The following is a 27,121-nucleotide window of genomic DNA, read 5'->3' as shown; positions in this document are numbered from 1 at the left end:
TAAATCTATTTAGTAAAGTAGTTTTAAAAGGTATTAAAGTTATTTTAAAACTAGGTTTATATTTAAGCTTATTAGACTTAAATACTTTAAAAAATCTCTATTACTTATAAGGCTATAAGTTCTTTTAGCCCTAGTTTAACTACTATTTTATTATTAATTTTACTTTATCTATTTAGATATAAGGGCAGTTAGTTATATGCCTAGGTATATATATTTAATTAATAAAGCTAGTTATTATTAACTTTAAGTTAATTTAACTTCTATTAACTAACTTACCTAAAAGTTAACCTTATTTCTTTAATTCTAACTTTAATAGAACCTTTAGTCTAACCCTGCTATTACCTTGCCTTTACCTTAAAACTCTATTTATAGATATACTTTAATTTTATATAATTAAAAAGATATAGTATAGATAATTAGCTTTAATAATTATATTCTTAAGCTACTTTTTATATAAAGCTAAACTTATTAATATAATAAAAAAAGCTACCTTTTTTATATTAAGAAGTAGGCTTTTTTTTATAGCCCTTTTTAGCTTATTTAATCTAGCTAGCTCTTTAGCTAGCTAAACTAAATAAATAAAATAACTTAAGTAAGTTAGATCTATATAATTAATTAAATTAATTAAAATATAATTAAAAATAGCTATTTTAATTAAGCTAGATAAGCTTTTAAATAAGAAGTTTTTTTTAATAGCTATAATTATTATATAAAGCTTATAGTAATCTTTACTATTAGCCTAGCTTAATATTAATTTAATTATAGTAATAAGGTTATAGTTAATTATATAATAGCTTTAATTAGGCTTTAGGCTTTTATATATAGCAGGTATCCTGCTAGTAGCTATAATTAATATTAGTAACTATAATTAATAGTTAGGTTAGTAAATATACTTTATAATAAATATACTAGGCCTAGTTATAAGAGTTAATTAAAGATAAAGGTAAAGGAAAAAGGTTAATATAGCTATTAAAAAGCAGTACTTATATTACTTAATTAAAGCAGTAATTATATTACTTAAAGTAAATAAACCTTAATTAATATTAACTTTTATAATTCTAGCTTACTATAAGGGCCTTACTATTTAAGCTATTATATAAAAAGCTAAAAGCTTAATAGCCTTAAATAAAGCTAATAGTAATTAAAAAAAAAAATAAGTTCTTTTAGTTATTATTAAATTATACTTTATATAAGCTATATTACTTACTATTTTTTTATTATATTATTAATTCTATATCTTAAGGGTTTTATATTATAAGTAATAGCTAAAGAGTTTATTACTATTTTAAGCTAAAAGAAATCTAATAATTATTATAAACTAGCTTTTTAGCTATAATTAGAAAATATTAATATAAATATATTATTAAACTTAAAAAAAGAAAAAAAGAAAAAAAGAAAAAAAAAGAATTTCTTTTAAGAAATTCCTTTAAATACTCTTAATTTTAGCCTAGATCTATCCTAGATCTAGAAGTTACTTAATCTTATAAAGGCTTAGGCTAAAGCCTAAGCCCCTAATAATAAAATTAATTAAAAAAAGAAACTAAAAGTAAATTAAGTCTTTAATTAAAATATAAAAAGTAATTTATTAAAAAGAACTTTTAAATATAATATAAAGCTATTAAAATTATTAAAAAATACTAATATATAAAAAAAGCTTAACTTAACTAAAAAAAGTTTTATAATAATATATATATTTATACTATTAGGGCTAAGAGAAGGTTTAAGGTAATTAAAAGGTAGTAGCAGTATTAAGTTTATAAGTTAGTTATAAGGTTAGAAAATACACTTTAGTTTTAACATAATACTAAATCAATCTCAATCAGGGTTCTTAAGGCTGTTTTGCTTCTAAATTGTGGCGGAGTGAGCTTTCGAACTCAGCCCTGGGGCTCATTACTCCACTCAGCGGATAAAACGGAACGAATCCTCCAAGGCAAGAATTCATAAACACGTCCAAGACAACTCGTTCCCTGCCACAGCAGACAGATACCAAAAGAGAACATCATTCGAATCGATTCACAAGCCATGTCTTTCTTCACTTTATTCGTCGAGTTCTGTATTTTCGCCATGGGCCTCACTAGCCTCGCTGGTGGAGTCCTCGCCCTCTGCAACCCACGAAACCAGTATCAACTCAAGGGCATTTCAGAGAAGAGATCCTCAGACGATCCCGCCAGCTTCGCGCCGATATATATGCTAGCGGCTAGAGATATCTCATTCGGCATTTTTATCCTAGCACATCAATTCCACGACAACCATACCGCGATCGCTACCATCCTGGCTGTCATGAGCTTCATGAAATTCGGCGATCTTCTTACTGTTCTTGCAGTTGGAGACGGAAACAGGTCGCTCCCGGGTATCTTACACTTCTTTATGGGAATTGGGTATTTAGGCTGTGTGGTGTACCTGTCCAAAAACTAGTTCTATATGGAGAACAAATATGTGCTGAATCATCGTGCCATCGGTGTCGGGTTGTACTCATTTACTGATACGGAAGGTTAAACAACTAGTCGACATTCCGATTCGGCACTCCGACATCTAAGTATCATAAAGGGGAAGGTTTGAGATGAACTGGTGCCATGAGATGAAGCCGTTAGCAATCTGAACTTTGCGCCCGGCTAGGCGGTTCACCAGCGCCACTTTGATACGACATTGGTGGATAAAAGCCGATGTAGGATACCGAATCTGGGGTCAAAAGTGAACCAGAAGCTCGGAACCCGGCGGGATGATGGGTTGTTGGGGCCTAAATAGACTTTGGAGGGTGGTGCTTTTAGGTGGCATTGCTTGATCGTAATTAAACCTTGTTCGATTACCAACATACGTCAACGCCATGTGCCGAGAACGATAGAAGTCAAGGTTATTCGGGTGATACAACTGCAAAATATGTTGAGATGGTTCACAATAATCCAGTAGAAAGTATTTTACAGCTGGAATCACTAAGTAAATAGTTTCTCTTCCCGTAATTCGCCGTAGACAAGCCAGCGTACTTTGATTGACTGTCATCTTCTCTGAGACCTAGTGCCAAACTAGCGACAATAATCGAGCGCTGACGATCTAACTGCCGACGACATGGGTCCAAAACTCGCCCGCAAAATTAACACCAAATCGAGCGTCTTAAGATGAGGAATCTTTGCACGGAACCCTCGGCAGCCTAAGCAAGAAAGCTTATTCAGATGCGCCATGGCTTATGCTGTGTAACACCGTTATTCTCACCGGTCGATAAAACCCCGAGCTGCCCTACCATCACCATCTCACTCCTCCCTCACCCACGCGCCGCTCTCTTTTTTTCCCAGTCCCTCTTTTTCACAATGAAGTTCTACACCTCTGCCCTCGCTTTGGCCTCATGTGCCACCGCCATTGTTGTCCCTGCTGGCTCTGCGCCCAAGTATGACGTTGATGTTGCCATCATCGGCGGTGGATCTTCTGGCATTCATGCTGCCATCAACCTTAAGGATGATGGCCTGAAGGTTGCCGTTATCGAGAAGCAGCATCAGATTGGTGGCCACGCCCAGACATATATCAATCCGGTGACCAAGAAGCATACAAACATTGGAGTTACTGTTTTCGAGAATACCAAGACTGTGCAGAAGTACTTTTCTCGTCTTGGTGTGGCTACGGGCACCAACAACAACCTCTTGACTGCCAAGACCTCATACAAGCAGTATGACTTCACTCTCGGTATCCCCATCCCTGCCCAGTCGGATTCCCAGGCTGCTGCCACCAGTCAAGCTTTACAAGCCGCTTTGCAGGTGTATGCTCAGAACGTCCTCCCTAGGTACCCCTGGATTGACCAAGGCTATTTCATTCCCAACCCTGTTCCCGAAGAACTTCTTATGCCTTTCGGAGAGTTCGCCAAGCAGAACAACTTCAGCGCCATTGTTCCTCTCATCAGTCAGCTGAACTGGTATACGGGCAACACCACCGCTCTCCCAGCCATTTATGGTCTCAAGAACTTCGGGCCCGGCCTACTTCAAGCTGCTACAACCGGCTTCCTTGTCTCCGCTTCAGGTGATACTAGAGATCTCTACACGGCTGCTGCCTCTGTGCTCGGAGACAGCGTCTACCTGAACTCGGAGGTTATCAAGGTTCAGCGCAATGCTCCCGGCAAGGGCGTCGTTGTAGTCTTCAAGCAGAACGGCAAGATCATCACCCTCAAGGCCCGCAAGCTAGTTGTTGCCATTCCCCAGACTCGGGCCAACACCAGGGTTTTTGACCTATGCGACAAGGAAAGGGCGCTTTTCACCAGGTTCAAGGCTCTTGGATACGTTTGCGGCATTGCTCACATTCCAGGCGTCGAGACAGGCCTTCAAAACGTTGGCGCACTCACACCTTCCAACCTCCCTCTGGCCCCCGGAGCCAGCGGTTTCTTCCCAACTGGCTCACCCAACGACTTCCTCGTTGATGTGGGCTCCCCCGATGACGGTTTCACCCCTGCTGACGCCGAGGCTCTCATGCGCGAGGAACTCGCCACTATTGCTCGTCTCGGTGGCATACCAGCTGATGCACCAAAGAAGGCCACATTCCCCGTGCTCGAGTCTCATGCCCCCTTCTCTCTTCATGTCACTGGCCACGACATCGCTCAAGGCTTCTACCGTGATCTCATTGCGCTTGAGGGATACCGTAACACTTACTGGACTGGTGCTGCTTTTGCTGGACACAACAGCGGTTTGATCTGGAACTGGAACGACGGTACAGTTCTGCCCGCCATCAAGAGGGATCTTGAGCTTGAGACTTCACTGTAGAGTGGACTATGGATTATATATTACTTTCACTATAATCTTTTCTTTTTGAAACTTTCCTAGAAATACAATGATTTAATGCCAGGCGCTGCAATTGATGCACCATTGACGTCTTGCCAAAGTGATACTCATAATGAGGCTCTCTTGCAGTAGCCAGACCAATACCTACCAAGCTATTAATGAATATAGAGTAAATGCGTTGCATATTGCATTCCTACCCCACCTCAATTACTGTAGGTCCCATGAACTACCGAGACTTTCCACCTTGCTGGTCGCAACGGTCTGGGGCCATTGCCCTACGGCATGGACAAACCCCATTGCAAAAAGAAAGTGGACAACACTACAAACCACAAAAAGATGGTAAGGATGCTATTACAGCTTTTGAATGCGTAATCAGGGAATCGAACCCTGGGCTCCCCGACGCTGCTCGAATGGCAACGGAGAATTTTACCACTAAACCAATTACGCGGTGCGATTGTTGAAATGTGACGTTCTTCATAGTAGCTAGGAACCTTTTTGTGGAGTTGAGATGGCTCCATATGTGCACGCAGCCCGGGTTGTTTTTCCTTGTCCGTCCTAGTGTCAATTGACTACCGGCCCAATGCACTGAGACTGTTCGCCAACAGTGGGTTATCAATTTCCCTGTTGTGGTTTAGTCCTTGACAGCGGCACGTCATACTGAGTGTCCCTAAAAGCTACCGCATAGAGACGCTCTGTATATCAAGCTGCGGATGCCCCTCCGCTCCACCAACAACTTCCCCTCTCAACTCTGAAAGAAGAAAATGGATGACTATACTGCCCTGTCAATTGCTTTGAGCACCTTCGCCGTCCTTGCAGGTCTTTACCTGCTTATCTCCAGTAACAAGGCGCATGAAACTGGATTAGAAGTCACTCAAGTAAGTGAGCTCAAGCGAAGAAACTTCCGGCTAACAAATTCCCGAAGTTATATGTTTACCCCGTCAAAGGCATCCGAGGAACTTCTTTGACGAAAGCGCGTCTCGGCCCATATGGCTTCGAGGGCGACAGGACCTTTTCTCTGCAAAAGGTCAACCGAGATGAAAACGGCAATGTTTCGTATGAGACGATGTTGATCGGATATCATCTGAAACTCGCTCTCTTTTCAGCTTCGGTCGACTATGATAAGGGCCAAGTCACAGTGAGATGGACTGGAGATAAGGCGGACGACAGTGTTGACTTCCCTCTGAAGCCTGCTGTCGAAGGTCGAAAGACGATCGTAACCAGTCTGCATACTAGCAAGGCCAAGGCCTATGATATGGGAGACGAGCTATCGCAATGGTTCTCTGACCGCCTTGGCGATGAAGTCCGACTTGTCTACATCGGAAACCAGTCAAGGGCCGTCCTGGGTTCCTTGGCTCCTCACAGCTCAGACGCTCTGAAGAAAGCCTCCCTCACCGAGCGTATCAAGAACATCCTCCCTCCTCTGTCCCACCCACCTGAGCGACTTGCCTTCAACGATATCGCCCACTACCTAGTCGTCACAGAAGAGTCCAACAACGAAGTCTCATCTCGTCTTGATGAAGGCTACTCAATGGACATTACCAAATTCCGTCCCAACATCGTTGTCCGCGGCGCCTCCAAAGCATTCGCCGAAGATTTCTGGGGCGAGCTCACTTTTGCAGGTGGAATACGCATGCCGTTGACAGCAAACTGCTACAGATGCCAGAGTATCACTGTTGACTACAACACAGGAAAGACAGCTACTGATGATCGTGGCACGGTCTGGAAGAAACTTAACAAGGATCGAAGAGTAGACAAGGGCGCGAAATGGAGTCCTGTTTTTGGGCGTTATGGCTTTTGTTACGGTGATGCAACGAGCAAATCCTTGACGGTTGGCCAGCGAGTTGACGTCACGCGAATTAATTCTCAAAGAACGACATTCGGTGAGTTGTTATCTCGAAATTCACATTCAATACTGACCAGAGTAGATTGGCCGCATTTAAGTACGTTCGGTGTATCACAAAAGAAGTGATTGACATGCGCACTGGATTAATTAGGTGTTCATAGTGAAGGAACCGCGATGATAATATCCAATCTTTTATTGACTCTAGTTCTCCTGCTATTATACTGATCTTTATGCTGTTTTACCTACAAAGACTTTTCTTCTACTCTCCAAAGATGCCTTGGTCAAGCCCTGAGACATATCTGCCGCCCTTCGAGTTCATCCAAGACGTCTCGCCTCGGGCAATGCAAAGAATGGCGGAGGAGTAAAAAATCCACCATAAATCTCTGTATCTTCTTGTGTTTCCCTGTTCTTGATATAACTATTCGGGTCGACTTTCGTTTGGGAGTCCTTGTACCAAGGAGGGCTGGACCTTTTCTTGGCAAAATACTCCTCCCATTCCTTCTTCGCCTTCATTCTCCGTTCGATTTCCAGTCTCGCAACCTCTGTCTCTATCTCTTCCTCTGTAGGGAAGTGGGCTTCTTTTCCAGGGCACAATCTCGCGTCGTCGAAGAATGCCCGAGCTCTCTGTCGGCGGATGGTGCGCTGCTCTTTCTGGATCTGGTGGGCTTCTGCCTCGCTGGGACTGAAATCTCGTGAGCGTCGATTCGGTGGGGGTCTATCCAGCTGAGTCTCAACAATGTACTGAACCGATTCGTAGCTCCTCCGGTCATATCTTGAACACATTTTCGCAATCCACATGGGTTTGTGTTCTGTCTTCGCCTCCATCATCAGGTGCAACAACACATCAAACCCACACCAAGGTAGCGACATGGGGAAATCGGCTGCATACTGAGGAATCTTGCAGCAAAGAAAGGGGTAACGGGGATCGTAGCACATTGTCTCGACAAAGAATGCTGTCTCGCGGCTGCTCTGCCTCTGAAGATCACAAAACTTCTTGTAGTCCTTGAACCTCTGTGCGCCTACACACTGGGCAAACATAGCGCTATAGGATGCTCGCATGTACTCATATACGCACATCGAAGCCTCCTTCTCCCAGCTGCCCAGTTTCGGCACCTTCATTCGAATCGTGTCCCTTGCTTTATGGACTCGTGGGCTGTTTAACTTGCAGTGGACCTCGAACTTGATAAACACTTGGAAGAAACGAAGTCTCTCTTGCGGGTTCAAGTCAAGCAGAGTGATGCGCTGCGGGTCAACGGTATCGATGTATGTACGGCGCGGGCCCTGAAGATACGCCTCGGCAGTATTCTGAGCTGTTGCCTTGCTGAGGTAGTCATCGATAAACTCGCTCATGCGCTCAAACAGAAGCCGAAGCTTGGTGATCGTGCCGTCGTCACCTCGGCCAAAAGGTAATGGGAGAGTCTTGGCTTTCCATTCGCGCAAAATATCGCAGATATCGTCTTGGTGGTAATTCTCGCCCAACTCAACGATCGCTAGAGCGTCTTGGAGAAGTTCATGATCATTTACGTCGGTGCCGATGAGTTGCGACAGGTATTTGCGTAGATTACTTGACTCAGTAGTCGTATACTGGGCCAGCATGATTGGTGAGGCTCGAATCAATCGAGCGGTCGTCGCATATGAGTGAATAGATCCGAGGATCTTAATTCGGATCTCGGCAGGGAGGTTGTCGAAGGGATCCATCTTGCTTGTGGTTCGAGATAGATAACGAGGGCGTGGCAGATATCGTGTAGTGCTAGTGTGGTTGGAAGGTCAGCGGAGAGGTGTGAATGCTGGGAGGGGATGCGGAGGGAGCAAAGAAAGCCGAGGTCATTTATAGTAAATAGCTAAATGCGTTAGGAAGCCTGATACCTGTGAGCAAGTTATTAATATAACCTTTTTTGAAAGTTGGGAGTTCTTTCTTCTGCCAATGGGAAGGTGTGTGGCTACCTGCTGGACCACAAGGTTAGACTTCAGCCTGGTCAAAGAGGTGAATGAAGGTTTGCAAAAGGAAGAGACTCAAAGGTATATAACCTTAAACTTTCATCTCTGACCAGGGGATGGGAAGGAGAGTTGTCAAAAGACAAAAGTGTTCAAGAACTTTAAATATAGTGCCTATGATGTTCGCTCATTGTACTGGGTCGGTGTGCTCTGGTTGTGTTCAAAGAAACTTGCCTTTCGGAGACTGAACAACGGAGAAGAGGGCGTGGACGGAACACTCTTGTCTAGACTGTTCAGCATCAAAGACATTTTCCTCTCGAGCTTTTAAATCATAGATTCACTCATGTTTGCTCAGCTGAGAAACAGTGGAAAGGAAAAATCATGGCTCAAGGGTTTGAAGGTTGATGTTGGTCAATTGAACTCACTAAAGAATCCTTTGCCACTTGCCCAAGGCACTCGTACCTATCCATCCATGGTAAGAGACACAGTCTCCATCTGGGCTTTGACTCTTTGCAACAAAACTTTTGCGCCGCCCTCAACCTTTCGCTTCTCGGCTTGAGATGTTCACACTCCGTCCACAACCCTTTCCTACACCTGCGTCGCCTAAGACTCAAGCACCTCCGCCAGGAGGCGATCCGGAAAACTCGGGTAAGGGCCGTAAGCCACCTTCGAGTGAGTAATGGTCGGCCATGTGACTCCATTGAAACCGAATGTCGGCTTGTCGAGTGCTTTGAGAATATGCGCGTCAATCTCAGCCTGGAAGACGTGGGCGAATTCCGTGTCTCCGTCGACAGCCACGAGGAGTCGCACCTTTTGAAAGTCAGTAAAGACATCAGCGATAGAGTGGATAAACGTACAGGGAAAGTGTCCGGCTTTTCTTTTTCTCTCTTCTGTTTGATTGCCTGCGCTTGTGCGAGCGACAACAGAAGACAGACGATGTAAGGGTCCTCCTCCCATTTCTGTGGGTTAACCTTCCGCAAGAGAATCTTGCAAATCTCCTCGACTGGGCCGTTGGTTTTACCATATCTGGCCTTGGGGTGCTTTCGTGGAGTGTAGCGCCTGTCACGCTCCCAGTTGAAGGCCCGGTAGTAAGTGAACCCAACTACCGGGGCCTGCGCTCGGGTGGAAGTCCTGGTTACATGAAAGACATAGCACAGTGTTTCATGAGCGGCGCGTTCCGCGTAGAAGAATTTTGGGCTGTACACGTCCAAACAGACCAAGTCAGCTCTGGAGGTCGGGCAAGGGGAATGAAAGTCAACTTACGGCTTGGACCTGGGCCTCAGGGGGCTTCCTGGGACACAAAGAAGATAAAAGGCCGACTTAAGCTTGTCTTCAGGTTCCGGAACCGAGGCAAAGCGCATGATATGGAAAATAACCTTGACTGGGTCAAGCTTCACAGCGTTCTCTCGGCGAGGTTGTACTGCGTGTCGAGGACCATCGATGTGCACGAAGCGAATCCCCAGGAGATCGAGGTGCTGAGATGTCCAGAAGACTGGATGCACTGCGAACCACGAGTTCTCGACGCTCAGTCCGTGAAGGGACTGATGCGCCGAGGAAGGCATCGTGGGTGGTGAATCACTGATGAGCTTTGAGAAGTGGTGAAGATGAAGTTTGCGTTGTTGTTGATGCAGTGAGGGAGAGCTCCCGGGGCATGACTTTTTGCACGATTTGGCGAACCATCTCATGCCAGCCCCACTACCCAGTGATTCATGGGCCTCCTTATTGAACTTAAGGCAACGTAGAATGACCTCAGGGGGCAAGGGAACATCGGACCTTGCTACAGATTGTCAAAAGTCCTAAACTTAGCAAAAGCATCCTAAACTGAGTAAAGATATCCCAAGCTTAGTGAAGATATCCTAATCTTATGCTACGTTACCTAAGTCTCTTCATTATTTAGATCAAAGTCCTGAGCCTTCTTTTCCCCTGTGCCAAGTAAAACAGCAGAGAAGAACAGTGTCAAGCAGGCCTTAGATGAAAGCCCCGAACACGGAACAGCACCAGAGGAAGAGCACTTTTAGCCTTGATTCTCCCGGCACTGCCAAATCCCCGTTGCCAGGCTGTCTCTTCAAAGCTCGTCGTGAAAAGCTCTCACCACAAACAACCACAAAACCCACACTCCGACCTTCGTGAGCCCCGATACCTAAGCCAATTGCAGATGTCTGCCGAAAACATCTTTATGACCCAAGGTTGACACTATACAAACTCACAGGTAAATCCCACTCTGCCAGAACTTACAGCGATCAGGAATAGTCTCATCCGTCGCGATACCGAAGCCCTCATTACCGATGTAAAGCATACGCCTCTCTTCCCCGTACACCGGTACCCCCTGAGGAGCGGCCAGCGAAGTCGCGTTTCCAGTCGCCGCAAAACTCGTCAGAAGCTCTTGAAACCCGAAAGCAATGCCTTTGTAAACCTCTGGATTCCGGTCTGGACCATTGTAAAAGGTATAGTGCATCTCACTGCCGTGAAGACCGGGGTGGACGTTGAAGCGGTAACTCTTGGCCCTGTTTCCATACGCCGCCTGCAGGAATCCGTATTTGCAGGTGAACTCCGACTCGGCCTTGGTGATGGAGGCACGACCCGTTTGATTGGTGTACCCGTAGCTACCGTCAAAGACTGGCGGGTAGAGTGTCGTCTCGATGTGGTCAAGTGTCTCAGGACTGGTGTTAGAGTATGTCGACTCCAGAAACTTGCGATACCCGGCATCGTCATTCGCCTCTGGAGATGTGAAGATCAGTCCTTCATCTTCGTTGTATCCGATCAACAGATCTACATTCTGTATATGCCTCCCTTCTGCAAACAGCTTATCGGGGTTTTCTGGTACGTACAGCTCATCAACAAATGGACCTGTCGTACTTGTTCCCCAAGCAGAGGTTGTGATCAGAAGCCTGTTAGCCTCTTGAATCTCTTCAGTTGACAGTTTTCTAGCCGATTCCAGATCTGGAACATTTGCAAGAGCGAGGAACTTGTCGATCACATCATTCTCGAGTTTGTCATTCGCGATATGAACCCTGAGGTGCGTCAGCCAAGTATGCCACGAGCCTTTCGGTTCCTTACCAGCCAGTACTTTGGGGAATCGCCCGCTGGAAGAGTGTTGACCTATCCTTGCCTCCAAAAGCGATCAGGTGATTATGAATACTGGCGCCTGTCAAGTTCCGGTCAACTCTGAAGCTCGTCTCCATGGGCCAGAAAAGACAAACCTCCAACTGACTCGCCCATGATAGTCACACGAGCTGGATCACCGCCGAACTGATGGATGTTCTATTGTATCCACTCGAGTGCCAGTCGCTGGTCGTAAAGTGCCGCATTCGCTACCATCGTCTCTGAACTGTTCATCAGCTAACCATCATCAGTACCAAAGCAATTTACATCACTACCGGGGTCCAATTTCGATCCAGCAAGCCATCCAAGAGCACCAAGTTGTGAGTCGTCAGCCTTCTACCTTCCTTGAACCCAGCTGACGGCAACATACTTGATAGTTCGCAGAAACAAAGACCAAGCCTTCCGAACTCGACGCATAGCTCGCCTTGATGAGACCCGCGGGGTCAAACCAGCCCTTTCCACCAGTCGTATATCCACCTCCCGAAAGCCAGAATATGACCGGCGCCAGTTTCTTCAATGGGCTCTCGAAAGTCTCAATTGGCGTGACAACATCGAGAAAGAGACAGTCTTCTGTTTCCCTGGGATCTATCGGTATTTTCAGATCTGAGGGTTCTTTGAGGGCATGTCTTTGATCTTCAGTGAGAGCTGAGATCTAACCACCCAAGAAGTCTGGTCCTGTGAACGAAGTGTACAGTTCCCAAGCGGCCATCGCCTGGGGACAAATACGCCCAACATCCCCTTTATCTATTGTGACGTTGCGTCCTTTGGGAGCAACAGGTTTCGCGCTGTCGAGTCAGCATATCGGCAGTCGCAGGTTCGTTTTGCGCAGCGCGGTACGTACAATCGAAGATCCCCTATCGGAGGTTCACCATATCTGATGTTGGAGAAGTTGTACAGGTACGGCGATCCCTTCCCGCCAGTCATGTCAGCGGCGTCACATCATCAACCGTTTGCTTCGTACCTCTTGCATAGATCCTTGGTAAACAGCATAGCCAAGATCTATAATAGGAACTTCAAAAGCGACAGCGGTCTAAAAAGTGAGGAGAAGCGCAATAATTCGGCTTGCCATGATCGCACCATCGACCCACGAGATCGCACGCAGACAACTCGAATTATACAGATCGGTCTTTTCGGAAAACTTCAAGATTATCTCCCGATCTTTATATCAAGTGCATCTGCGGGATGAAGGCTATCTCGGCATCTTAGGGCTGACAGGATTCCGGGTAATGGCATTCGCCAATCCTTCATGCAAGCCCTAGACTAGCGCTAGGCGTTATATACCTCAGCGGGCTTAGCGGGGTGATGGGGAGGGTAACGGTATGGGTGGTTTTCATTTCGTCCTGCAATTCTTTTCACGATACATGGCGCGGCATGCTCTCCCCAACTAAAGGGTATACTTGTACAGCGGACTTCGCTCTCCCATAGCATCCAGTTCCTCCTGAGAATACTTTTGATGTATCTCTGCCTCAGAAAGCTGAGCCCTGGCTTTGTTCGACTTCCAGAGACAAAACTCCATGAGCAGAGCGCATGAAGCAGCCAGGGCGACGAGCAGTACCGACATGGGCCCGACAATAAAAGGCATACGCCACGACAAACGATCCGAGAATCTTCCAGATAACCATGCAGCAATACCGCCACCTACATATGGAGGCATTGTTAAAAGCTGTGATTGCGCAGTTGAGAATCCGAGCTGCTTGATGATCCGGGGCATGGTGAACTTGAAAGCCGCATTGGGAACAGAGTTGGCCCAAGCGAGGGTAATTCCCAGCAACACCTTCCAATCAGCCATGGTCTTGAAGAGTAGCTTCCACGAGAACTTGTCACCCTCTTCGGTATTCGATCTCACGCCGGAAAGACGCAAACGAAGGTCCACAAAGCGCTTCTCATCATCAGAAAGCCACTTAGCCCTTTCGGGAGTGTCAATGATGAGGAGCGGCATCACCAGACCAGCTGCGACGGTGACAGCCCCTTTAATGAGGAAGATCCAGCATCATCGAGACGAGCGATTCCGAAAGCCAAAAGACCGCTGAGTGCACCAGAAAATGCGGAAGCTGTGTAGAAGATGGCGAGACGTTGCTGAAGTTCGTGACGAAGGTACCAGCTCGAGACGATGAACACAGCGCCTGGGAAGAAACCTGCCTGACCTGCAAGTCAGCGTGGTGAAGCAGAAGAAGGAAGCGCCACTTGCCTCGAATACTCCCAGAATGACTTGGCACGCAACAAGACCTTGGAAGTTCTGCACCACTCCCATGCACGTCATGACAATTCCCCAGCATATAATCAAGAAAGACAGCCAGATACTCGCTCTAACCTTCTTGAGGACAATATTGGAAGGCACCTCTGAAGCTGGTCAGTAGATCACCCTGCAATCTCTTGTGAGGACTCACCGAAAATGATGTAGGGCACGAAAAAGATGGTGTTAGCAATGTTGTACTGGTTTCCAACAAGGCCAAGATCTTTATCCATCCCCTCAATTTTCGCATTTCCAATATTTCCTCGATCGATATGCGCAACATCGGGAGCGTGTTCGACGAACTTGTCGTCTACCTTGATCGGCTTAAGGGCTTTGTTGTTGCTTTGATCCATGGCTCGTTGGGGTGCGTCTCATGGATTGTGGAGTGGCCTTTTCCAATTTACTCAATCTTCCACGGGCCTAAGAGTGGTATATATATTGACCTGAATCATGGAGATCAAAGCAACTCTGTCCATCGGGTGCGCTCCGGTGCTACTGATCCCTGACCTCAACCCCGTGGGGATCCCGCATCTCACCTCACTAAGTTAGAGGGGACTTTGTGCTGGCTAGCTGACTAGGTTCTTCCTAGCCTGAGTCACGTCAAGCGAGTGAACCTCGCCTTGGTCGGAATGGTCTCGTTGACTCGACGGAACATGATATCCATCGGACATTCTCCAACCTCGGGAAACAACCTGGTTCCCAAGGAAAGACTTACTTCTTTGGAAAGACGATTTTGGTGCGAGTCCAATATTCATTTGCAAGGGACCTTGAATGTTTGTCATATTCGAGGTTCCCTTGGAGATAGACAGACAAAGAATTACGGTATCAAAGAAGTAAGTTCGGGAGACACGATACTGGATTAACATATCGCATGCATTTATCACTCCAACAAATATTCATCATTGCATCCATATACATTCAATTATAGCAGCTATGTTATCATTTTATCACAAACCGCCATCTCAAAAGAATGCAAGTGCATTTGTCGGGCTTGCAACAGAGGAGCTTATCCTCCTTGATCCGTCTTTGACGTGATCTGAGCTGACCAGGAAGTCAAGTGATAAGAGCGCAGGGAATGTACAGCATATAGTTCCACAGAATAACATCAGATCACAAAGCATGAGATAGGTAGAATTTGAATGTCTTGAAGGACGAAGTTGGTAGCTAGGATAACCCATCGTAAAGTCCCCTATACTTTGTTTTGCTCCCAATATCTACCCCTGGAACTGGAACAGGTGCTCCAGATCATCTTCCTTGAGATTCTCTACCGCCATGTTGGCGATGTTGTCCCACATCAAGAGCTTGGTTTCCACCGCAAGGAGCTCCTTCCTCTGTTTTTCGACTTGAATCTGCAGGTTGTCTCGTTTCTCAATTGCCTCTCGAGCATCTTTGATCATTTCCAGTCTCGCGACGTCCTTCGTCGCATTTGCCTTCCTGACCATGGCACTCGACAGTGTTTGATGAGCACCGGTCATGGCCTTTGTGGCATTCATGTAGGTCTCTAGCTTCTCGGTGCGCGCTTTTTCAGCGTCTTGGTACAGCTCCTCTGCTTTGTTGAGAGCGTCACGGGACTTCTGAAAGATCTGTTCGACGTCGTCGAGTTTCATTTCGGTGAATTTCTTGACGTGCTCGCTCTTGCGACGTTTTGCGTCGCTTGTTGCTGAGCTGGGCGCAAGACTGCGTTTTGGGGAGTTGCGCTTCGATCGAGAGGTCGACTTTTCCGACATGACTGAAGACATGATGGGCTGCTTGAGCGGATTGACACTGTTGCTTGGAAGTGTAGATTTTGATGTATGGGCTGAAGCCTCAGCCTTCGGGACTTGATACCGGGACTGGAGTTCTGTTAGTTGAGAAAAGACCAATGAGTGATTTGGCTGGGGACATACCGTCTGCCGGGGTTCAAAGTGAGTTGTAAAAGTTGAAAGGGGACCGTCGACGGGACAAAGGGCGACCAAGGAGAGAAGGATGCGATGCCAATGCACTAAAGCCTGTGCCATCGAGAGAAGACACGGAAGAGTGCACGCCTGGAGTGCGGAAGAAATCAGAAGGTGGATTGGATTCGTGAAAACAGCCGTGATTCACAAATCCTAGGGGGGCGAACCGCCTTGTAACCAGAGGAAGCGCTATTGTTTTCGGATGAAAACTCAGTCTCAAGGCCAAGATGTTGGGACGCTGTTATTCGTTTGTGATACTAACCACGACATACCTAGGATGATAATCTGATACCAAAATGCTCTTTCATCTCATGGGCCACTCGCAATACTGCTTTAGTTACATTAAGAACTTACTTAAGGGATTTGCTGTCACCGATTGAACCAGACGCTACCATTCGCCAATGGGAACTGACTACTTTCAAGTAGTTTCGAGCACCACTAGGTTTTTGCTCATATGATTTCATTGCTAAACTCTAGAGTAATTTCTGCTGGTCAGCTAATGATAGCGTAGTGATCTCGAACGTGAGGTTGTAGCTTCCATTGGCCTGGATTTCAAGACTGTTTTATATCACTGTCAGTCACGAAACGCCTTCTCTCCCGGGGAGTGACTTGCATACCATCCTGTTCCAGTTCTTTCATGCTCAAGCTTGAAGCAGGCTGTCGCATTTCTTGTCACAGCGTCGGGAGCTTGCGATTCGAGGGAGGAAATCCTTTAAGAGCTTCGGTGTCCATACGGTTCAAATGGGAACGATGCCGAGACGGCTGCCATTGCAAGAAACAACGCAGCACAAACATACAGAGGAGCAGGTGTGTCGGTGTTAGCTTCAGTCGCGACAACAGCTGATACAATTCCCATCACTCGGTTGCACGCGACAGCAATGGCACTTCCAGTAGCACGATGAGCACTCGGCAAGACCTCAGGGGTGTAGGCATAAAGAGTGCCGTAGTAGATGTTGATGCAGAAAGCGATCAGACAAGTGAAGGTAAGGTCTTGCACAGAAGTCTTCACAGAAGTGTAGGCGAAGAAGAAAGCCATGCTGATCAGAGCGCCGATGACCATGGTGTACTTGCGGCCAAGCTTGGTGTTACACATGAAGCCAGCAACAACGGGGCCTGGGATGCCGCTGATGTTGGTCAGGGCGTAGTTGCGCCAGATTTCGAACTGTGAACGGTTGAAGACTGCGCCTCTACTTGCCAGATACGACCTAGGACGATATCAGCACCTGCGTAACGGTATTTGGGGAAGGTTCCATGTCTCAAGTGCATGAATAAAAATGGCAACTCACGGAAGAAAGACGTAGAACAGAGGGTACGCAAGACCGATCAGAGTCCAGGACAGAAAGATGCTGGCGGTCGAGATGGTCATCTTCTTGGTGCTGAACAGGCCTCGAATATGGATCATTGTCTCGCTTATCGAGAATCGGTTCTTGCTGTGAGCTGAGGTGATATTTCCGCAAGCAACGAGATCCTGCAAAGTGAGAGAGCAAGTGCGATTGTACTTGGTCGCCAGGTATTGGAATGTCTCAATCACTTCCTCATCTTTTCCAACACCGAGGAGGTACTTGGGCGTCTCGCGAAGTCTAATAACGGTGACTCGAAGAAGCGATAGGAAGAAGACGAGGGCGCCGCCTGTGAACATGACGTATCGCCAACCCATGTTGTTCCCCCGCGTACAAGTCTCGACATCAACGCAATTCCAACGCTCAGGGACCATGAACCCCCAAGCAATGAAACCAGCGATTGCTTGGCCGAAACCCCACCAACACGCCATAAGGGTTAAAAGCCACTGTTTGTTACTTGGAAGATACTCGAGAAATACGGCTGTATCCATGACAAGGTTGCCGCCAGCGCCAAAACTAACCAGTGCAATAAAAAGTCCAAGGGACGGCCAATTAGGCATACCACCAGCGACGATGCAGCTGACCGAGCAGAGGAAGAGGGTGATGTTGAAGGCGTATTTTCTCCCTATGATGTCGGCGCTGAAACCCCAGAAGAGAGCGCCTGTCAACATGCCGACGTATGCTGCTATGGTCATGCCGTTGGCGTAGCCCTTTTCTCCGAACTCACGGAACGATTGTGTCGCAATGATGGACTGGAAGAGAAGGATCATTGAATCAACAGCATAGCTTCACAAAAAAAGGTCAGCAGTCAGCGAATTGGAGACGTTCTCAACGAGGTCTTACCCAAAGCCGTTCAAGAAGAATAACTTGAGGTGATACGGCGTCCAACCAATTTCGTCAATAGCCTGGTCCGAGTCAGCTTATAATTGTTTGCGCGAATTTGGTGATGTCTCTCACATCGTTGATGAGTCTCATCTTCTGATTGAATGCAGGGTCCAGATCTTGCAGGTCAAGAAGGTCCTGTTGAGTGCCAACCTTGACATCGACAGTGCCATAGTTGGGTCCATTCTGCTCCTCCACGTCCTGGTTCTTTTTCACAGAAGACATGGTTTCGAGCTTAGCTGAAAGGTTTGAATAATTAAGAAAAGATCTAAAAAGCGCAAGACGATCGTGAGAAAAGAAAGTCGCGTGGGCTTTATCTCACAGACCCGATGATCCTGGACGAATAGAGCATGGTCAGCGTCGATTTAGAGGTAACCTTCCGAAAACCTGCTAACTCCTGCCTCTAGCTGCATTGAGATCGTACCAAGACATAATGATATCCAATGGCAGGCGAAAGATTAATCACGCGCCAAGAATGCCAATGTTTGTGTGGCCATCGCATTTTCGCGAATCGTTACACGGAGGAAATGCCCATCGTTGATACTTTCGGGGAGCACGTGGGCGTTGGATACTTTCGGCGAATTGAGTTCACAACTTGACGGCTTTAACACTTGGTGGAAAATGAGGTATCATAATTTGGGTTGTCTCCGATAGCTGATTGTCTGCGGGGGCTCCGTAGGCTCAAATGGCAACCCCAGGGTTCAAAGAGGGGTTACAACAGGATCGGCATCTCCTGCAACTGGGGTTTCATCAATTGAACTTTTACATGTAACATTTTAATCTATCACCAGATAAGACCTCTCATATGTTACACTCAGCCAGGCATTATGCTCCTCTTCCACGGCATTCCCAGGTGCTAGATATGCGAGCTCTAACAATGCACTACCACCGCTTATTCGCATTCAGTCAAGTACATAAAGGGTGTTCCAATTAACGATATTCGTTCTATGTAATGAAATACAGAATTTAGACGCTAAAAAACAAGACCAGTCTATCCGTCGCATGCTTTTGCCCTCACTTCCTGTGTCGGTACTCCTCGGGGCTCTCGTACGAGGACAACTCCCTGTCCTCGACATCTGCCGGTTTGTGCTCCTTCTGCAAATGCTTGACATACCAAATCATAAAAATAAGCATAACCAGGGCCATCAAAACAGCATCAAAGATATATAAATAAAACTCATGAGAGATAAGGTATCCCTTGTTTCCTTGGAGGTACTCCACCACTCTGAAGATACTTCGGACAAGAATAAGGAAACTCGTGGCATAAAGAACGTAAAGGTATCGCGCCCAGGGTACATCGCCTCGCAGTGACTCGGGTGTTGGGGACTTGAGTAGTCGAGCATGGAAGAGGATCGAGGTGACGACGAAGAAGCCAAAGACGACGATTTGGACAAACAGACCGGCGATAATAATCTTCTCGCCCAGGTTGTAGAGATCCAGGGTACCAGCTGACTGAATACCTCCGCCACCAGCCTGTAAACTGAATGCGATAACGTCGCCGGTAACGAAGATGCGTGTCACCCACTTGACGGGTACAAGAGATAGGTGGGCGGCTCCGACAGTTCGGATCAGGCGACCGAGAATCATGTAGATCGAGGCGGCGAAGAGGGCGGGTGCGACGAGGATGGGAATGGCTTGTAGCACGAAACCACCGACGGAGAGCTTGTCAAAGTGACCCCATATTCTTCCAGCATATCCAATAGTTTCGACTGAAGAGAAGGTTAGCGATGTCGACAACACAATCTGAAGGAATCATGGACCTACAAAAACCGCCAACGACGAAAGGTGTAAAGTAATAAGCGCGAACTCGAATTAATCGCCAAGTATGTAGCACCGAGAGGACTGCGAAGACAACAGTGCTGACAACTGCCGCTGGAAGAGAAGGATCATAGCGATAAAGCTTAAAGTCAAAGCCTGCTGTTTCAGTGTCGGCCATGATGAAGAGAATGGAAAATGAACAACTCAGAGATTAAAGACCCGGTGGATGGAGATTCATGCCAGGAAGGGCGCTCTCTAAAACTATATACATGACAAAAGCTGGGGACACTAGGCTATGCCGAGCCGCAGTGGGCTTAACGGAATGCATGAGTAGGGAGGCGCGTAACGGGAACGAAGCTTAACGAAGTCGGAGAATAAACGAGGAGCGAATTCATCCCTGGTCGTCGTCTTTGGCAGGGCTGAGCCTCAACTCAGCGGATCTGCTTGTATCTTCAAAGACACCTGGATAAAAGGAAATAAATGTTAACTATCTCTTTGCTATGCACTGTTTCGGTGTCCAGGAACATTCACCAGTGTCGCATCATATCTTGCTTCTGAGATGGAGGAGGGGATTATTTTTCGTATTAAGAGTGTGTTCTAACGTCAAAGAGTCAGATCTCCTTAAAACTCAGTTCATGCGATTCATTCCTTGCCCTTCGGCCATGTCATGGCAGAGGAGAAGCGGATTTAATGCGTTCGGTGCTCCCTGGCGCTAACTATTCCCGGCCAAGTCAGTGGAGTAGTCTCGCCATCATCTCCAATCAGCAGAGTTTTCATGACCGAGGAACCTCGTTCAAGATCTCGTTCTCGTTTAAGTCTCGTTTATACCTCGTTCAGCTCATTGATCTTCAATCTCGGCTCTGTACAGTAATCGTACAGTACCTTCGTTCCATCCGTCGCCACCAGATTTCCTTTTTCTCCCTCGTTTACCTACCTACACAAACGATATCCGAAATCTTAATCTGAGCTTGAAAATCTCGTTCAGCTCCCAGCCTTGCTTCGCTGATCTGTCATTGGTCGTCATGGACGCCGAGGTTCATGACGTCGTTACCGTGAAGAGCGGATCGAAGCCCCGAAGGCCACACAAGAAAGCAAAGACTGGCTGTCTGGACTGCAGAAGACGGCGTGTCAAGGTGCGTGCCTGCGTGGCTTGAATGTGGCGGTGCTAATGCTAATTCTGGAACTGATTGATACTGCAGTGCACCGAGGAGCGGCCTGAATGCCGTGCTTGTCATCGTCGTGGAGTTGAATGTGAATACCCTTCATTCCAAGGAGTAGTATTCCCTTCACCGTCTACACAGCATGGCGACGAAACATCTCCCGAGTCAACTTCGTCACAGCCGCCGAAGCAGACCCAGACCCAGACGATTGCACCTGTTCCAGGTCTGGTCTCAAATGCATATCAGTCAGTTCTCGGGGTACAGCAACACGACAGACCAGCCGTGATCTTTGGAATGGAGGACATGGCTCTGCTTCACCATTGGACAGTCTCGACAAGTCTCGACGTTTACAAGAACTCTGCCATGTCGGCTATCTGCCAGGTCATATTCCCCAAGATCGCATTTGAGCATCCGTTCGTGATGCAGGCTCTCCTGGGCCTGACTGCTCTCCACATCGCGTACCTTGAGCCCCAGCAGAGGCTGAGATATACTGCAGAAGCAGCGCGTTACCATAGCAAAGGTCTGCAGGGTTTCAACGAAGCCATATCGCAGTCGAATGAGGAGACGGCTGAGGGGTTGTTTGTTTGGTCGTCGCTCAACCTTCTGTACGTGTTTGCGGCATCAGGTCGACTGGGAGAGGGGTTCTGGGACGAGTCTAGCTGGGGTGGTCGCAAAGATCGTATCTTGGGGGCGGGATGGATCCCCATGCTCCGAGGTATCCAGACAGTCATGATGCCTTATTTCGAAGTCCTATCGGCGGGTCAGTTAAAAGAGGCCATGAATATTGGCAATTGGGACGACGTCGATCCCAACTTGGTCGAGAATATTGACGACAAGCGATTCTGTCGCTTGAGGGAAATCTGGGAGCATAATCCAGATGCGTCAACTTATGAAGACATTCTGTACGTTCTCAGGAGGATCAGGATGTTCATGGCGCAGTTTTCAAACATGGATGTTGAGCCCCCTGGGTGTTCTGCAACCAATAGGGCCTGGCAGGGGGCTTTCTTGTTTGTACCTTTTGCATCAGAGCGGTACTTTTCTCTGTTGCATCAGAGACAACCGCCAGCACTCATTTTATATGCTTTCTACGGTGCCTTGCTGCACTCTCTCAACGATTCTTGGTTTATGGAAGGTTGGGGATACGATATTGTAGGGGTAGTGAATGATTTGCTTGGCTCTTACTGGGAACATTGGATATCATGGCCACTGGCGGTGGTTGGTTTAAGAGCAAGAGATATGGGAGGATCGCCGATCTCAGTCTTAACCAAGTAATGATTTGATGATATATAACTAAGCCACAAGTATTCTAGTCTGATTCCCCGTCCAAGTTTATCTCGCTGTCCTTCATGATGCACACCAAAACACTTTGTTTCCCTCTCAAGAGTGTTTCTCATCGGCATAAATGCCCTTCCTGCTCCAGATCCAAATGATCCAGATTCTCGCCATGCCTAAACCTCGGTAAATGCATGCATGCTGTAGCTCTTACCAGCACCCCTTCCATTCAAGATTTCAGTAATTTCAGATGGATGGAAATAGTTGAACAAGATCATGACAAAGAACATGAGACAGGCATCGAAGATGTACAGGTAGGCCTCATGTTTGAGCAGGTAGCCGTCGAAGCCCTGCAGATACTCGACGGCCCTGAAGATAGATCGCACCATGATAAGGAAACTTCCAATGTACAGAGCAAGCATGTGTTTCTGCCATGGAAGACCGCTTGAGGAGCGGGCAGTCGGGTTGGCGCTGATTGCACGATGAAAGGCGATCGCAATCACGATGAAAACGCCGAAGAAGAGGAGTTGGACGAAGAGACCGCCGATGATAATTTTGGATCCGGCTCTGAGAGCTTCGATTGTACCAGACGACTGATAACCACCGCCTTGATCGACTAGTTAGTATGTGAAGGCAGGACAGCATGGATCCAATGACTTACCTCCTGCCTGCATGATAAATGATAGCACATCTCCAGTAACAAAGATCTTGGTCATCCACTTCTTGGAGATCAAAACACGGCCTTCGCCGTCTATCATCAGAACAATTCTACCTAGCTCCATATATATCGTTGCAGCATAAAGCGCAGGGGCGACGAGAAGGAGAATGCTTTGTATGATATAAGGGCCGAGGGTCCAATTAGGACTCTCGTTACCAGACTTTGCTCGCGCGGCATATCCAACAACCTGGACTAGAAGAAGGGGTAAAATGTTAGACTCAATGGTGCGGTTGAAGGAGCAGGTAAGCTTACAGAAACCACCAAGGGTCAATGGGATCACGAACCAAGATCGTCCTCGAACAAGTTGCCATGAATGGAGGAGAGTTGTGGCGAGAAAGAGGATGGTGAAAATAACAGCACCGGCCACAGTCGGGTCATAATGATAGAGTTTGAACTCCTCTGCTCCATCGCCAGAACGTGCAAACATGTTCATTTTCAAAGAATGGATTTCCGATTACAAAAAGTAGAGAAGTAATGATCGAACTTGTGTGTGAAGGAACGACGTCAAAGGAAAGAAATTGTGATGAGAATGAAAAGAAAATAGTAAAGTGAAGCTAATGAATGATGGTCTGAATTGAAGCAATGAATGACCTGGACAACGAAAGTCTTTATACTGAGGTTGACACTAAAAGTGTCAGAGAATTTAAGGGAGACAAGAGCACTGCCTTGCGGCCAAGCCGGAGGACAAATTAAGGGTATGAATTCACTGATCACCCACTAGACAATGAACGAGTCTGCCTTACCGGGGTTATTATTATTAGACTTCAGAATGTTCTAAACGAGTAAACGAAGAATTCCTCAGTAGACGTTTGGCCAAACGGTCGATTGATCCTGAATCATTAGTGCGGCGGTCGGCGGGACTTCGATCTTGTGTTTTGACGCGGTCTGTGCCATGCTCGTTTAACCATCGTTTAACTTCGCTCTCATAATGATAGCCGGTTTAGAAAAAGTGGAGGGCCCTTGGGGAGCAATAAAACATCAGACCTAAGCTTAGGATGATAAAATAAACTCTACAAAAAGGTATCCTAAACGTATCCTAAATTTATACCAAGTTACCTAAGTCTTTTTGTCACTTAAGATCAAAGCCCCGAATTTTCTTTCCTCCCCTAGAAAGGAACCTCCCCCCTAAATATCTCGCAAGCCACTTGAGGACTTTTGCTGCCACTTAGCATGGTCGAGATATGGGGTTATGGGATGAGCTTTCGGGTCCCTTGACTCGATCTTGATAACAAACCCCTGGAGTCCACTCCGTTATATAGCCACACGCTGCAATGCAACAAGACTTCAAGAATTTAGTGCCGACAAAGCTAGCAGCTTCTCGTTCATCAACGATGGAAAACACGAGGTTTCTTAACAGTCCTGCATCCTCTGTGCATACAGAGGAGGCCTCTCCGATTGACAGGTCGCAGATTTCAAGGAGACCAACAAGGGTCTCGCATACAAAGTCACGCAAAGGTTGCCAGCAATGCAAGAGGAGAAAGGTCAAAGTCAGTATTTGACTTCACAATCAACATCACCATACCTATTCTGACATGGTAGTAGTGCGATGAGCAGCGGCCTGCGTGCTTCAATTGCAGTAGATTGCAAGAAGAATGCAAGTATTTACCACCTCCGCCGAAGAAGACGTATGTCAGGAGATCAGGGTCTCCTAAACCAGCGATAAGCAGCACTGGTGGTATCAACCTCAGAGATCTTGAATTATTTCACACATACACCACATCAACCTACTCAACTCTGTCAATATTTCCGGCGTTGCAGGACTTTTGGAGGATAACTGTTCCGCGGTTAGCGATACATAACAGCTACTTGATGGGCGAGATACTTGCGCTGGCAGCACTGCACCTTGCTTATCACAGGCCTGACCAGCGGCATGAACATCTTGCAACAGCCCTGACACTGCATCAGGAATCTTCGCAGCAAGCAATGGGACTTCTGAAAGAGTTACGTCCTGAGACTGCCGATGGGCTGTTCATATTTTCTTCCCTCACTATTGTTACGAGTAATATCTCCAATGGCATTCGGCCCAACTTTGTATACTAATGGTGAACAGCAATGGCTACGCCAAAACGGTCGCATCAAGATGGGATACCAGCAGGCGAGGGCGACTTTGAAGATTGGATATATCTCATACAAGGTACAGCTAAGCTCCAAATGACCTTCGAACAAGAGTGTTCTGAGAGCTGTTTGTCAGCATTGTTCGCATTCAGCCGTCAAAGATGGGCGTTACACAGTGTCTTTCATCCCTCCTACGACCGAAGGGATGAATTACTATGCCATCTAGAAGAGAGGATACGAAGCTGTGTTCCAGAAAGCGAGAAATTGAGTGTTTTGACCGAGAGGATTGACAGCTTTCGGTCTGCAGCATGTTACACTCCGAACTGGGAGAGTACTGACTTGTTCTTTTGGCTATACGCGGGTATCGATGGTTTTTTACCTCTTGTCAAAGCACGGGACCAGGAGGCTTGGGCGGTGCTGGCTCACTTTTGTCTTATGGTCAAGAGGGCGGAGACACAGTGGTGGCTGAAAGGGTGGGCGGATTGTATGATGAGAAAGATTCACATGCACCTTGATGAAGAGCATAAATCTTGGGTTCTGAGGCTTTCAGAGGAGATGGGATGGATCCCGCCAGCAACTCAATGATGAAGATGACTTTCAATAACAATATTGCAACCCTCCAGACGTCCTACAGACTTTGGGTTTTTGTGGTGGTCTTCCATGGCCTGCAGGCTTTGCCTCCTGATCAAGATTTCTGCTTCATAGCATAGATCTTGAATGATCCTCCAACTTCTATGTCAGCGTTGTATCATATTGATTCTTAGATCTTACATACCGGCCCATTCATTGAGATCTTGTCCCTCGAGATCATCAGCCATGTTCTCTGGGGCAGAGCAGCATCCGCCTGCTGCAGCACCAGATGACGCATCAAGGTATACATTCAGGTCACTCTTCGTATCAATGATGAGAATATCTACAGGTTCATCAGATCAGCTAACACTCCTTAGACGCGCAGAAATACTGACCAGTGAAGCCTGCAAGTTTCAGGTACTCTTCATACTCCTCGACTTGGCTTGCTCCAGCAATACATCCGACGTAAAGTGCCATGCTGTTTCTGATACCATCGGAAAATGGCTTCTTCGCCAAGATATCGGATATAGCGACTCGTCCTCCAGGCTTCAGGAGACGGTGCATTTCATTGAATGCTTTTTGTTTCTCATCATGAGGTATCAGATTGACCACACAGTTGGATATGATGCAATCGGCGATATTGTCTTCCAGAGCTATGTCGGTGATGCGAGACTCAATAAATTCAACGTTTTCCATAGATCGATCTGCCTTGAGCTTCCTGGCTTTGGCGAGCATGTTCTACTCCAGGTCAAAAATGATGCTTGACAAATCGTGCTACTCACCTCGTTCATATCAACACCGATAGCCTTGCCAGTCATCCCGACTTTGCTGGAGGAGAGGAAGACATCTAATCCAGCACCGCTTCCCAGGTCGATAACGGTCTCGCCCTAGAAACGTCATTTCTGTCTTTTGCAATACGGTAAACACGGGACCTACTTCCTTGAGTGAAGCAATCGCCAAAGGCGTGCCACAGCTCAGTCCCAGGTTAGCATCTTTGGGGATGGAGTCGAGGTCCTCGTTCGAATACCCAAAGGCTTTCGCGACATTAGTGCTGTATGCTGCATTGGACCCCTTCGCTGCACTTCCGTATCGCTCGCCAACTCTGGTATAAATATCTTGACTTTTCATGGCAGCCAGTCTTTTGGTGAAAGGAGATCCTAGATATTGAGGAAGCGAGGCTTGGGGAACTAGGGAAATATTTCAGTATGAGAAGAGAAGGTCAAGCCTGCATTTTTAAAGTGCCTAGGTCAGCACACTCCCAGAATCCAGCTGAAATGTTGGCATGCACAGGAAGTTTGATGATTCAGCAGAATTGAACCAATTAGGGATACCAAAGACGTAAAGAATCATGCCAGAAGAGGAAATTCCTCGATATGTCACGGTTTTTAACCACCTGGGGCAATAAAACGATTTGTCACTACCATGACCCGCCCGCCACCTCTGCGATCATTCAAATTCATTCCATAATACACTCACTGGTCTGTATCATGAAATCCACAGACAGAACCCCAAACGTGACAAAATGGACGCTGAACCCCAACCCCACTCGGGTGCGCGACAATCAA

At 46.8% G+C, this 27,121-nt stretch overlaps 12 protein-coding genes and 1 non-coding gene across 13 annotated transcripts; 3 read left to right on the top strand and 10 right to left on the bottom strand.

Annotated features, from left to right (window-relative positions):
- Positions 1-3,302: 3,302 nt before the first annotated feature.
- J7337_007537 (uncharacterized protein) lies at positions 3,303-4,736 on the top strand (the record flags this gene model as incomplete). The annotated part of the gene is made up of 1 exon (XM_044825184.1): positions 3,303-4,736. One exon carries the CDS (start codon positions 3,303-3,305, stop codon positions 4,734-4,736), a length of 1,434 nt encoding a protein of 477 aa, XP_044680841.1.
- A 383-nt stretch (positions 4,737-5,119) lies between these two features.
- J7337_007536 lies at positions 5,120-5,201 on the bottom strand. The gene has a single exon. It is a non-coding gene; the product is annotated as a tRNA-Gly (tRNA).
- A 314-nt stretch (positions 5,202-5,515) lies between these two features.
- Positions 5,516-6,889, top strand: J7337_007535 (uncharacterized protein; the record flags this gene model as incomplete). Its single annotated transcript, XM_044825183.1, has 3 exons — positions 5,516-5,629; positions 5,677-6,634; positions 6,870-6,889. The coding sequence occupies 3 exons, from the start codon at positions 5,516-5,518 to the stop codon at positions 6,887-6,889; spliced, it is 1,092 nt and encodes a 363-aa protein (XP_044680840.1).
- Positions 6,890-6,912: 23 nt separating this feature from the next.
- Positions 6,913-8,295, bottom strand: J7337_007534 (uncharacterized protein; the record flags this gene model as incomplete). Its single annotated transcript, XM_044825182.1, has 1 exon — positions 6,913-8,295. One exon carries the CDS (start codon positions 8,293-8,295, stop codon positions 6,913-6,915), a length of 1,383 nt encoding a protein of 460 aa, XP_044680839.1.
- An 840-nt stretch (positions 8,296-9,135) lies between these two features.
- J7337_007533 (uncharacterized protein) lies at positions 9,136-10,094 on the bottom strand (the record flags this gene model as incomplete). The annotated part of the gene is made up of 3 exons (XM_044825181.1): positions 9,136-9,342; positions 9,390-9,663; positions 9,796-10,094. 3 exons carry the CDS (start codon positions 10,092-10,094, stop codon positions 9,136-9,138), a joined length of 780 nt encoding a protein of 259 aa, XP_044680838.1.
- A 641-nt stretch (positions 10,095-10,735) lies between these two features.
- On the bottom strand, positions 10,736-12,604 carry J7337_007532 (uncharacterized protein; the record flags this gene model as incomplete). Its single annotated transcript, XM_044825180.1, has 7 exons — positions 10,736-11,543; positions 11,590-11,677; positions 11,733-11,793; positions 12,005-12,219; positions 12,292-12,419; positions 12,476-12,543; positions 12,596-12,604. The coding sequence occupies 7 exons, from the start codon at positions 12,602-12,604 to the stop codon at positions 10,736-10,738; spliced, it is 1,377 nt and encodes a 458-aa protein (XP_044680837.1).
- Positions 12,605-13,018: 414 nt separating this feature from the next.
- Positions 13,019-14,220, bottom strand: J7337_007531 (uncharacterized protein; the record flags this gene model as incomplete). The annotated part of the gene is made up of 2 exons (XM_044825179.1): positions 13,019-13,602; positions 14,022-14,220. 2 exons carry the CDS (start codon positions 14,218-14,220, stop codon positions 13,019-13,021), a joined length of 783 nt encoding a protein of 260 aa, XP_044680836.1.
- An 861-nt stretch (positions 14,221-15,081) lies between these two features.
- J7337_007530 (uncharacterized protein) lies at positions 15,082-15,864 on the bottom strand (the record flags this gene model as incomplete). Its single annotated transcript, XM_044825178.1, has 2 exons — positions 15,082-15,699; positions 15,754-15,864. The coding sequence occupies 2 exons, from the start codon at positions 15,862-15,864 to the stop codon at positions 15,082-15,084; spliced, it is 729 nt and encodes a 242-aa protein (XP_044680835.1).
- Positions 15,865-16,513: 649 nt separating this feature from the next.
- Positions 16,514-18,248, bottom strand: J7337_007529 (uncharacterized protein; the record flags this gene model as incomplete). The annotated part of the gene is made up of 4 exons (XM_044825177.1): positions 16,514-17,006; positions 17,088-17,927; positions 17,985-18,046; positions 18,099-18,248. 4 exons carry the CDS (start codon positions 18,246-18,248, stop codon positions 16,514-16,516), a joined length of 1,545 nt encoding a protein of 514 aa, XP_044680834.1.
- Positions 18,249-19,037: 789 nt separating this feature from the next.
- Positions 19,038-19,959, bottom strand: J7337_007528 (uncharacterized protein; the record flags this gene model as incomplete). The annotated part of the gene is made up of 2 exons (XM_044825176.1): positions 19,038-19,732; positions 19,788-19,959. 2 exons carry the CDS (start codon positions 19,957-19,959, stop codon positions 19,038-19,040), a joined length of 867 nt encoding a protein of 288 aa, XP_044680833.1.
- An 844-nt stretch (positions 19,960-20,803) lies between these two features.
- On the top strand, positions 20,804-22,107 carry J7337_007527 (uncharacterized protein; the record flags this gene model as incomplete). Its single annotated transcript, XM_044825175.1, has 3 exons — positions 20,804-20,914; positions 20,981-21,843; positions 22,095-22,107. 3 exons carry the CDS (start codon positions 20,804-20,806, stop codon positions 22,105-22,107), a joined length of 987 nt encoding a protein of 328 aa, XP_044680832.1.
- A 282-nt stretch (positions 22,108-22,389) lies between these two features.
- On the bottom strand, positions 22,390-23,364 carry J7337_007526 (uncharacterized protein; the record flags this gene model as incomplete). The annotated part of the gene is made up of 2 exons (XM_044825174.1): positions 22,390-22,820; positions 22,875-23,364. 2 exons carry the CDS (start codon positions 23,362-23,364, stop codon positions 22,390-22,392), a joined length of 921 nt encoding a protein of 306 aa, XP_044680831.1.
- Positions 23,365-25,761: 2,397 nt separating this feature from the next.
- J7337_007525 (uncharacterized protein) lies at positions 25,762-26,684 on the bottom strand (the record flags this gene model as incomplete). The annotated part of the gene is made up of 4 exons (XM_044825173.1): positions 25,762-25,899; positions 25,952-26,294; positions 26,339-26,443; positions 26,493-26,684. Coding segments are annotated over 4 exons (778 nt in total), but the record flags the coding sequence as incomplete, so codon positions are not given.
- Between the last annotated feature and the right edge of the window lie 437 nt (positions 26,685-27,121).

This window comes from Fusarium musae, chromosome 5, assembly GCF_019915245.1.
Source record: "Fusarium musae strain F31 chromosome 5, whole genome shotgun sequence".
NCBI classification, from domain to species: domain Eukaryota; kingdom Fungi; phylum Ascomycota; class Sordariomycetes; order Hypocreales; family Nectriaceae; genus Fusarium; species Fusarium musae.
Note: the sequence above shows the minus strand (reverse complement) of the source record. Positions and strands in the feature narration are given on the sequence as shown.